Source organism: Zootoca vivipara, chromosome 3 (genome assembly GCF_965207765.1).
Source record: "Zootoca vivipara chromosome 3, rZooViv2.hap1.1, whole genome shotgun sequence".
In the NCBI taxonomy this organism is placed as follows: Eukaryota; Metazoa; Chordata; class Lepidosauria; order Squamata; family Lacertidae; genus Zootoca; species Zootoca vivipara.
Genome location: NC_142586.1, coordinates 23,435,278 through 23,447,566, shown reverse-complemented (window position 1 = coordinate 23,447,566; position 12,289 = coordinate 23,435,278). Strand labels below are relative to the sequence as shown.

The following is a 12,289-nucleotide window of genomic DNA, read 5'->3' as shown; positions in this document are numbered from 1 at the left end:
CCACTGGCAGTAGGCCCAAGAGCCCCACTATGGCCCACTACCATAGGACTCCAGTTGGCACAACATCTGGCTGAGCTGGCTTAACATTGGGCGTTATGTGTATTTTATTGAACTGAAAAGAGTAAAAGATGATGAGTCATAGGAGCGTGGAGATTGTGTGCATGACCTTAACAGTGCTTAGCTTTTTTTCTATTTAGTTACTATTTAGTTAATGTTTTAAATATTGTTCTTTATATTGCGAATGCCGTATAGATTTGTTAATTATATAATATGGCTTTTGCTCGTATTAATTATATAATATGAACATTGTGATGTTTAGCTTATTTTTTAGTCACTGTTTTTAATAGTGTTCTAAAGATTGTAATTGTCCTATTCATGATTTGTTAGTTTTTTATATGATTTATGCTGTATTTGTGGTGTTCCATTATGTTATGTTGTTATGTGTTGTGTTGTGTTATTGTTATTGTTTGCAAGCTGCTTTGAGAGTCATTTGAATGAAAAGTAGCGGGGAAACCCTATCCAATCAATCAATCAATCAATCAATCAATCATATCTAAACCCAGGTGGTGAGTCCAGAAGGTGAGAAACATGGAACTTTGTTTCGCATTATACAGTGAATTAAATCCTCCCCTATCAGTAGTCACTACAACGACATATCACAAGATGCACTGTGGACCATGTCACGTCCTTGCACAAATGTTAGTAGCAAATTGCACACACAGAAAAACCCTTGCCATGTGTGTGGATGCACCATGAAACTCAGCAGATGTTAGCAATACCTGGAATAGTCTTTTCTTTTTAAAATAATCATTTTTATTAACTTTCCAATAAAAACAGCCAATTAACATATCCATAATCATAATCCAATTAAAAACAATGAACCAAATTACAGTCCAAATTATTAATTATTGATTGTTCCGGGCTTCCCATAGTCTGGACCTCTTGAAGTATATCTCCAATATCTTCGTTCCTGCCTTCTTTTTGTTGTTCTCATATTTTCTACTTTCCGATTTTAACGCTTTAAAGTTCTCCGTCCCTGGCTATGTGATTCTCAATCATGTCAGAAATCATATATCCTTTCATCCATCGAATGCGGCTTTATTTGTAAATATGTATTTTTCCAACTGTCTATTTGCCAACACAGCTTTTCCTGATTCCAATCTTCCAATCCAGGCTGTTGTCCAAGTCTATTGTTTAGAGTTTAATCACGCAGCACCTCCCATGTTGTTAAGTTATTCCAATCCGGGTTGTTATTCAAGCCTGTCGTTTGATGTTAAGCATACTGTCCGCAATACTGAAATGTAAATGAACTGTATTCCACAGATATAAGTCATTTAGCGATCGATCAGCTTTCGGAGACCACACAATCCCCCCTTCTGGGCCCTAGAAGGGGGGCTGCTAGACATCCATTTAGCCTTCCCTCTCGCTCATAATGAAGAAATTCTGCAAACAGATGCACTGTATGTTATCCCAAATAATTATGTCAAGTCACTACAAAGTCAGCCAGCAAGCATCTCCCACTTCCCTCAAAAAAGGAATGAGCTCTCATTTTTCTGTGCTGCATCATATTAACAAGCACCATCTTGTTTCTTCTTTTATCTTTATCAAGTCTTTCTTCTTTTATCTTTATCAAGTCTTTCAAGTCTAAGCAAAGTTGCGCAATTGAATACTCAATTATACTCTATACTTTTTTAAAAAAAATAGGTTTCTTAATGAGGCTTGGCGTAGAAAAACAATTGTAGGTATTGAGAAGAATAAAAGAACGTACCGATCTCCTCCATAATCCAAACACCATGATGAGAATCTCTTTGAAGTCTGAGCTTAAATACCAGGGACACTGCAATTCTGCAGGTTTTTTCTCAGTCTTCTTCAGTCTAGACCAGGCACCCCCAAACTGTGGCCCTCCAGATGTTTTGGCCTACAACTCCCATGATCCCTAGCTAAGAGGACCAGTGGTCAGGGATGATGGGCATTGTAGTCCAAAACATCTGGAGGGCCGAAGTTTGGGGATGCCTGGTCTAGACTATGTCTGTTTATTGTCCAAATCTAATTATTTTATCAAACAGATATTTCCGGCTATGAGAGTGGCTTCAGAGAGTGCCAGAGTACCATGCTCTGGGACCCAGTGTCCTGCCCCTTGCACCTTGATGCAAGCTGACAATCTCGGACAATCTGCGGGTCTATGAGACAGTCCTCCCCCACCCTGGGGAGACTGCCAGGGCTAATTACCCCCATATCATCCCTGAATTACTGGCATGGCTGAGATCTGATTGTATGGGAGTCAGCCATTTCTCACCGCCGGGAACAGGAAGCTGGAATAGTCTTTTCTTTATAAGTCTTTCTGCTTACTGTTTGGGAGAGAAAATCAAATAAACTAAGTTGATATTTGTAGCAGATTCTGTGAAACCAGAAGGTGAAAATCAAAATCTATATAGAGCTGTAAAATAAAAAAATTCCTTCAGTAGCACCTTAAAGACCAACTAAGTTTTTATTTTGGTATGAGCTTTCGTGTGCATGCACACTTCTTCAGATACAGTGAAAAACTGTATATAGAGCTGTGTGAAGTCAATGCAATAATCTTTTAGGGCACTTGCTAAGATCACATGAGAATGAAAGAGTATCAAGTTAAAGCTCATAAAACATTTGGTTAGATCCAGACTTTACTCCTGCTCAGATCAGAAAGGGAAGTCCCTTATGCTCCTTCTCCGCTACTCCTGTCACGTTAGTGCAACATTATTTCAGAGCATCGGGGGACCTTCTGGAACAGTGTGAACAGTGGAATGGGGGCTTCAGGGGAAAGAGAATCTCCAAATGGAATGGCAGGGTTGGAAGGTACTGTAAGAGTCATATAGTCCAAACCCCTGCAATGCAATAATCTCAACTAGATCATGCATGGCAGATGACCATCCAACCTCTGCTTATTAACCTCGAATGAAAGAGAGTCCACCATTTCTCACGGGAGTCTGTTTCATTGCCAAACAGCTTTTACCATCAGAAAGTTCTTTCTGATCTTTAGTTAGAATCTCCTTTCTTGTAACTTGAAGCCACTGTTTCAGGTTCTAACCTCTTGAGCAGGAGAAAACAAGCTTGCTCCATCTTCCATGTCACAGCCTTTTAGATATTTGAATATGGCTTTCATATTTCCTTTCAGCCTCCTCTTATCCAGGCTAAACATACCCAACTCCCTCATCCATTCCTCATAAGGCTTGGTTCCCTTGATCATCTTGGTTGTCCTGCTCTGAACATGTTCTAGCTTGTCAATATCCTTCTTACATTGCGGTGCCCAGAACAGAACACAGTACATTAGGTGTGGTCTGACCCTTTATCTATCAGTAAAGTCTGGCTCTAAGGGGATAACTCTGCCAGATAAAAAGCCTTCTGAGGATGGAAGGAGCCTTTCTATCCATGGAAGGCAAAGTCTGGATTCAATCCATAGATTCTCAGAAAAATAGTGGTTTTGCACCTTTACCCGCAAAAGCAATGTTTTCAACTGAAGGAGGAGACCTGAGGTCAGCAGAGGCTGTGGTTTTGAAACCTCTATAGTGATTGGGTGTGACTTCTGTTTATTGATATGAATGCATCTACAGCTATGTAGACATTCCAGTTAATCAGATATTTTTAAAGCTGTCGACGCAGCAGTCCTTAGGGACAGGTGGGCTGTGGGTTGTTTGTGGGAAAGGGTTAAGCAGACGAAGACCACACTCTCACAGTGCTAGATGATGTCTATGAATGCCATAGTACATGCTAAATTAGCCACACTTCTAATTTGCGAGGGGGTGGGGTGGGGGGTAAGGGGAAGCAACCATGAAGTATGCTCCCAATTTGGATAAGGGACCTACGTTAGATTTCTGCTGAAAATTATCCCCTCTCTGACTACTTTTTCTGTTTTTGCTTTTCTTTTTTGTTTCTAGAGGTGTGTCCATAGTGGGGAAGGAACAGGTAAAGAACCTGGCTTACCACCAGGACATTGGCATGGTATCTTGATCTAGATTGGGAACACATACCAGAAAAAAAAATAGTCCCCTGGTTGTTGTTTATTCTTCAAAATAAAAGTGGCCAATTTAAGCATTTCCATTTTTTAAAAAAGGTTTTGAATAATGAAATGCTGTATGTTCTTTTGGGACCTGAATATGAATGCTCATGAAAGTATCAGTGAGCAAGCTAAGTACATGAGAGAGTATGAGGACAGCGGTTACAAAAATATACATCCATAAATATACAAGCGTCTCAACTTGTTATTTAAACAATATTCATGTGAGAAGTGAAAACAGCAGCTCCCAGGACTAATGGCACTGCAAAGCTTAAGACAGGCCCTTACTGATATACTCTGTGACCCGCCCCTCCTGGAATGTAAAAGGCTGTTATTTTCTCATTCTCCCTGTTGTAAAATGTGACAGATCACAATGAATGTTTGGAGAGTTTGCAAGGCATCATCTAATTTGACAAGGTGTGCCTTTTCTCTCCCCCTCTCCTTCCTGAAATCAATGTCTTTTTAAACACATAACAATTATTACGCTGATCTCTGGCAGGTGGAAAAAGTCATTCTGAATCGCTAAGGAAAAAAACAAACAAAACCCAAACAACAAAAAAACAGGGGCGGGGTGAAATATCTAGGAAGCAACATACATTTTGTAGTGTCAAATCATTGATGTTAGTTGATAATGCTCTCAGCCAGTCAACACTCTCCTGGGTTGAACAATACTGAAGTATCCCAGTGCTAACTCCATCGAGTGCCAGTACTTCAAATGCATTAGATCTGCAGCAAGAAGAAATATATATACACACCATCAAGGATGCTATACCAGCCATTAGTCCTTACTTCTTATGGTCAGTGCCGGATTTATGTATAAGCTAAACAAGCTATAGCTTAGAGCTCCCCTCTCTTGGGGGCCTCCAAAAAATTTAAAGTAAAAAAAACCAACAACACTGGATGTACATTTCCAAAATATAAGATAAAAAAGAAATAAAATAAAACCTACATACAGCAACAGTGTTTTGTGTTGTGTAGACTCCTATTTGTTATGTGCAAATGGCTTTAGATACCTATTAGGTTCATAAATTACCATATAGCATATATTCAACAAAAAAAGAGCAACAATTTGTTGTTGACAAAGGACAGCTGGACATATAAAGGACCCCATTACCTTCTGAAGCTTAGGGCCTCATCAAACCTAAATCCAGCCCAGCTTATGGTGTCTCTGCAAATTAGTTCTCATGTACTATAACTGGTGAGTGGGGTGGGGTGGGGGGTAGGGATGAAGATATCATAACAGCAAAACTACAGTGCAAGGAAGAGAGATAGGTACAGGATTTGAGCATTATTATTATTATTATTATTATTATTATTATTATTATTATTATTATTATGTCTTTCAATTTTCAAACTAAATCTACACAGACAGATAACTCAGAGCTGCATCACATCAACTGTAGTGCAACGTGAAGATGAGCCGGAGGATCATGTGATATAATTTAGCATGGTAGTTGAGAGCAGCATAATGTTTGCACTCAGCATTTGCAGGTTCAGATCTCAGCTCCACAACACACTCCCCTTGGTGGCCTGGGCTTTGCCAAGCTGCTGTCTTACAGCCTCACCTGTAATATGGGGATGGAAGTAACAGTTTATCCTTTCATGGCAAATAAAAGGGCCATGTATAATATACAGGTAGGTTACTTAAGGAAACCCTTAGACTGATTATGATTACCATATGAAAGAATCGATCTGTTTGGATTACCGAACACACACCTGCGTAACCAGATCATGTGTGCGGAAAGGTTTGCAAAAGTGGGCTGAATGGTAAATGAAGATTGAGCGGCGAGCTGTTCAGAGCAGTGTTGGCAAGAAAATGTACTTCCAGAAATAGCTTAAAAAGCAGATGAAGCAGAGAAACTGCACGGCCTCCAGCTCAAGCGCAAGTCAGCTCCCGTACCCATGGTTCACATTCTATCTGATACGGTCATGTCAAACTGCCTGATACATGATCGGGGTGAAGGGCAAGCCGGTGTATGAATCACATGCTTGGGGGATCTTGAGCTATTGTGCATGGAGAACCAAGGCTACAATCTTGTGCTTTTAAAATAAGAGGAAATAATATAATTATAATTAGTCTCTTGCAATTTGGAGAAGCTTTTGCATGTATACACATGCCCGTGCAAATTTTTCTATGTTTCATGAGTAAGTATGGCACTATTCATATGTAAACTGACTAGCCATTATGCATGGGATTCAGACATGCAGATAGCTTGGATAAATGAAAGCCTTCAGCAGGTAATTGTTCTTTCATAATTTAACTATAAAGAGTAGGAGACCTACTGTTTTAAGTGAAGTACATTAGACAGTTCACGCCACAGGGTGCCTTTGGGGCATGGAATCAGAATTTATCTGAACTGACAAAAAAATGGCTGGGCAGCCTGGTAATTCTGAACTGGATCTGGGCCTGGCTAGTCATTTTATGGGTCAGGAAATACCAAGAGAAAGGTGCTATATATTAATACTGAAATCAGTGACCTATCAAGCTGGTTTTAAAGCCATCATTAAGATAAATGCAGCATGCCAACAAGGAATTAAATAAATTGCATTAGGGTGAGTTACTATGCAAGACTTCTCCTTCCACATATTCCTAGTGTGCTAAGGAAAATGCCATGAAAAAGTTAGACTACATCAGTAATCACAATGATAATTCCAGAAGGGACACTGGGCATCTTCACAATTCACTCACTGATACCATTAATTAAAATGAAATAAGGATTTCTATATTTTTGTTATGGCTCTATGTGAGCTTCAAAATAATTAACATTTGGGTCAATCATCTGATCCGAGGCCTGATTCTCAAGAGTTTGTTCTTAGCACCATTTCTAGAATAGAACTGTAAGCTTATAGAACCCAAGTCTATTTGAATGTGACCTATATTTATACACAGTGGTTACAGTTTGGTTCAGAGCTAGGCTTTAGCACTCTTCACTCTCCAAAGGGTAGTATTACTGTCCACTACTAGTAAAAAAAAAAACCCTCTCTGTTTTATTTTTCATTAGTGGTCAGTGTGGCATGCAGTCACTGGGCTAGGCTAGTCCCGTAAATGTTTCCCTGGCACCACTTCCCCAAAGCTCAGGAAGCTTCTGCCTGGCTTAGGGAGGAAGGTGTGATGCTCTGATGGGTCCAAGAGCCCTGCCCGGCTTTTGGAAGGAAGCAAAAGGGCTCCAGCTTCCTGTCAGAGCCCTGGCATCTCCCCAAAGCCCAGGAAGCTTCTGTCCGGTTTAGGGAGGGAGGCGTGATGCTCATGTCCCCCTCCCCCATTGCTTTTGCAAGCTGATGCTTCTAGCCCTAACTGTTCCCCTACAAAAATGTCACCGCACACCACTGTTAGTGGCAGTATATAGCACTGGCCCTTCATTGGCACCTACATTGTTTTTAGCCATATGTTTTTAAAACCTGTGACCAAGGAAAACATTTGTATCAGTTCAATTCCTGTCATGTCGCAAAAATAACCTGGACAAGAATCCTGTAGCAGCAGGGCTTTCCACCCCCAGCCAGAACCCGGTTGGTGGCACCTTTCAGGTGGACGCCATTGTCATTATAAGAGAACAAGGGAGGTGTTCATGGTGAGTTCCAGCACCTCTTTTTCTAGAAAGATAGCACTGGGTAAGACAGGGCCGTCTTAAGCGCCCCTGGCGCTGTGGTGCGCCGGATCTCTCCGGCGCCCTCCCGCCCCGTTTCCCAGCGTGGTGGGTAGGTGGGCGCAGCGCGCAGCACGGCTGCCACAGGCGCAGCTGCGCGGCAGACCGGCCGGCCAGCGGGCGGGCGCAGCTCGCGGCGCCCTCCTGGTGGGCCGGCGCCATGGTGCCCTGCACCACCCAGCCTGGCCATAGGGGCGGCCCTGGGGTAAGAGTAACTTAGTTGAAGAAACAGGTAGATAGCTGTGTTGGTCTGACACAGTCAAAATAAATTAAAAAAGTGTCCAGTAGCACCTTAGAGACAAACTAAGTATGTTATGGGTATAAGCTTTTGTGTGCATGCACACTTCATCAGATACTTCTTAGTTTAAGAAAGATTGCATGAGCTGAGCAAGAACTTGAAACAGCTGCATCATGTTGACTGTCAAAGGGAGAATCATTTCCCCTGTTAGTAAAGTGAATGTCCAATGGATCAAAGTGGACTAAAGCAGAAAATATGAGTGATAATTATATTATTTTGTCTTTTTTAAAAAATCAAAAAAATCAAACAAAGCTAATATCTAAATATAGCAAAATAATAATAAGGAAAGGAAAGGAAGAAAAGCAAAAGCAAAAGCAAAAGCAAAACAAAAACAAAACCCACACCCAAACAAACACAAAATTTTATATTCTATCTACCTTCTATCTTAATCTTCAATTCACAAAGAGATCTATGTCTTCCCAGCTCCTACCTGAGACAGCTCCCATCCTTCTCAGCCTCACATTCAGGGGAAAAACAACAACTCTATTCTATTTGCCACACATATATCTTCTATCAATGTTCTCTCTGTTTGTATCTTCATATCATCCATATAATAAGTAATATATTTTAATATTAATAAAAACTATCGGAAACTAAATAACAAGAAAAACAAAAAGAGAAAAGGAGATTCTTCCACTCTTCTATCTGCCAATTATAATTATGTTATTTCCTATTCTCATTACCATACTCTAAACTTGTGAAAGATCCTGCCAGAGAACTTGAGGACAATTCAAAGATGTTATTTCTAGGAAAAAAACTATTACTACCAGCAGCTAAATGCAACCCATTTTTCGGAGGCAGTACACGATTTAATGCCAGATGTTGGGAAGTTATAGCAAATAGCTATTGCCCTCATGCCCTAGCTTGTAAAGTTTCAAGATGCATCCCAAACAGGATTCTTGATTTGAACCAGCTTGGTTCTTATGGTTTGTTTGGTTTTTTTTTTTTAAAAAAAAATCTGATCACAGCAGTCATAATGTTCCTTAAAGATACAACCGTATATTGGACCAAAGGACACAAAATAAATTAATCAAATACAAATTATGTCTTTTGCAAAGGGCGTTAGCATCTCCTGTAAAGCAGGAACTGGGCAATTCCAGTAAACAACAAAATTTTGACACTACTGTACATATCTGACTTCTTTCTCAACAAATTATGCTGGAAACTGCTGAATTCTCAAATAGTTTATTATCAGGCCTTGAGTTCTCGACCATAGTTGTAGTCAATATTTAACATCAACTCTAACTCTAGAGTTAGAGTGAAAGTGCTCATTCCGTTACTTCGAGCAAACATGTAAGCAAGCTTGGGTGCATGATTTAAATGGTCCATATGCAACTTCAAACAGTAAAATGCCTCCAGGAAATTCAGGGTCAAAGTGGGGAAGCAAGAGATCCAATCAGTGGCGTCGCAACAGGGGCGGAGGCGGTGTGCTCCCAGTGGCACGTCCCCAGGGGTGACAAGGCGCTGCTGCAGCCACATGCAGAGGATCCTCTGTTCGCGGCTGCAGCTGCGAGCTGAGGATCCTGCCCCTCCCAGCCTCCCTCCCTCCCCGGCTTGCCATAAGTGGCTCCTGCTTTGCCACTTTACAGCGAGCCGGGGGGGGGGGTCGTATGGGAGCCACGGCTCCCCCTCCCTCCCTCCCTGGTTTGCTGTAAACCAGCAAAGCAGGAGCCGCTTACGGTGAGCCGCCCCACCCCCAGCCTCCCTCCCACCCTGGCTCCCACTTTGCTGCTTTACAGAAAGCCGGAAAGGGAGGGTGGGGGGCAGACGGGAGCCATGGCTCCCAAGAGGATGCAGCTTTGCCAGTGCCCCAGCAAAGAAGCGTGGGGGGACGGGACGACAAAAAAAATTCTGCACTGGATCCAATGCTGTGCTATGGCAAAATTTCTTACAAAATTAGGCCAGGCAATACTGATTTGCCTCAGAGCTAATGTTACATTAGCCCAGGTACCAGAATTTCCAGAGTTTAGCCAAACACAAATCACAAATTTACAAATTTTGTAATAAGAAGAGCTGTTGCATGATCTTGCAAGAGGACTGTTTACTGCCCAGATACATATCTTAAAATGTCAGGTTTCAGCTTCACGATAACTGGAGAAGTGAACCAGACATCTAAGGTCTTTTAGATGCAGGTCAGTATGAAAAAAATCAGCTTATTCCACAGAAAGAACATGAAAAACAGTACATTAATTGGCAGATTAGACCTTGGTACTATGAAATTGTTAAGATCAAAACATGCCTTGTATAATTTGTTTCAAAGCCTGCTTTTCAAAATGGTAATTGTTTGTATGTGATCTACCCTAATATCCTTTGCAACAATTATTCTCACTTTGAAGTTAGCTTTCGTTAAGCTACCGTAGCACTTTATTGTCTCAACTGATAGAACATGAAAGGAAAGGGGAAAGGCATGTAGAAACATACCTGTATTGTTAGAAAAGGAGATAAAAAGGCAAGCTGCTAACATTAAGTTCAGAGTTTTTAGGCTGAGCACTTTCTGCATGATAGAAATAAGCCACCATTGGAAGAGTTATGAAATATTTTGAAAGGCCTGGGAGCCAGATGCAGCAATCCAGTCCGGCCCTTGGTGCTGTCCCTGGGCCATTCTCCCCCTCCAAGCCATTCCCCCTGCTCTGGTCCTGCTCTCTTTACCCTCTTCTAGTGTTATTCCTTGGCTGCGATGCATAGAGGAACTATCATAATGCCTCTTGCTTACATGAATAGGGGTTGGAGATATGTGTGCTCATAGACACTTCTGGTTTTTGTAGAAGCTGCAAAGTAGCCAACTGTACAAAGGAAAGAGGCTCATCTATTGTCCCCCCACCCCCGTTACCGCCTTGTGTTCCCCACCAGGAAGTTCTCAAAAAGCTAATGTGTCCCATACTGTAGACTGAAAAAGATTCCCCTGTGCTGATCAACACTATGATGCAATGCATTTTCGTATGAACCTCTTGGTAAGTTTCAGTCTGCAATATTTTGCTGGACAAATATTCTATTAAGCATGGACTTGGAAAAGTCGTTTCTGCTGCATCCTTATCAGAAGAAGGCAGATTTACTGAGTTCCCTCTACACTTTGCTTAATGCAAAGCCTATGGCGTTCATTGTACAAGGGTGCATTCTAGTGAAATCCTCAATATGATGAAACTTCCTTTCTTTTCCTCCCTCCTGCAGTTCCTCCTGTCCCTTCACTGCTCTATAAGGTGCCCCAAGTTTCTGAAGCAGATTGCCAGGATGGATAGGGGGCTGAAAGGGGGAGGGAAGGAAAGTAAGCACCATTGCACATGATGTGCTCAAATCTGCTTAGTGACCTGTTAGAACAGGGGCCCCCAAACTTGCCCAGCATCGGGCTGGTTCCTCCGGCACCGATTGCGCAACGGGCCAGAGGGCAGGAGAACATGCTCCCATACACGCGTGCACTCGCTTTTTCTGGCATGGCACGGTGCTGGAAATGGCTTCTGCGCATGCGCAGACATCATTTCCGGTGCACATCCGGGTCGGAACGGCACCAGAAATAGCTTGTGCGCGTGCGTATGGGACCGCATTCCCCTGCCCTCCAGCCCGCACAAGCTATTTCTGGTGCCGCGCCGACCTGGAGATGGGCAACCGCACCGTGGCACACCGATAAGACCAGGCAGCAGCGGGAGTTGTTGGGGGCCGCACAATTGGCTCGCGCGGGCCGCATCCGGCCCCAGGGCCTTAGTTTGGAGACCCGTATTAGAACATTTCCTATTCAGCCCAAATACTTGCCATTTGTTTCATTACCCCTAAAGTCATACTTCCCCTAAAACATCTACTTTCTCTGCATGTAATTTGTTGTCCTTGGCGTAGATTATTTTAGCACCTGAACTGCTTTTTGTTTTAAAGGGAGTTGTATCTACTGTGTGAGACATTAAACTTTCTACTTGAATGAGGGTAAAAAAAAAAAAGCATGAATCAGAATAACAAGCGTACAGCATATTTAGATTACTATTGTATATCAATGCTAAAACACACATCCTGTCAATCCAGATGTAACTACTACCACTACTACTACTACTACTACTACTGATATTAGATCAGTCAGGCATAGTACAGCCAATATGGACCCCATCACTTTCTAGAAATATTATTGTCTTTTGATTATTTTTTTTAAAAACCAATAGCGTCCATAGTGGCCAAGCCCAAAGCGTGGCTTACTGGGACCATGTGAATACACTGGCTCCCATAAAGAGGCTGACACTTGCTTTGTTCCTACCCATTCCTTTCAGTTTAGTACACTGTGGGGCAGCTAAACCAAGGTTTGGCGTAGTGGGTCCTCCACACTGTGGTTAAGCTCTCTTC

General features: G+C 42.1%; 1 protein-coding gene across 1 annotated transcript in view; it reads right to left on the bottom strand.

Moving 5' to 3' along the window:
* Positions 1-12,289, bottom strand: part of SNTG2 (syntrophin gamma 2) — a 120,169-nt gene that overhangs the window by 47,747 nt on the left and 60,133 nt on the right. Inside the window, exon 9 of the mRNA XM_088665607.1 lies at positions 4,627-4,756. Coding sequence (XP_088521733.1) covers positions 4,627-4,756 — 130 coding nt within the window. The remainder of the gene's footprint in view (positions 1-4,626; positions 4,757-12,289) is intronic.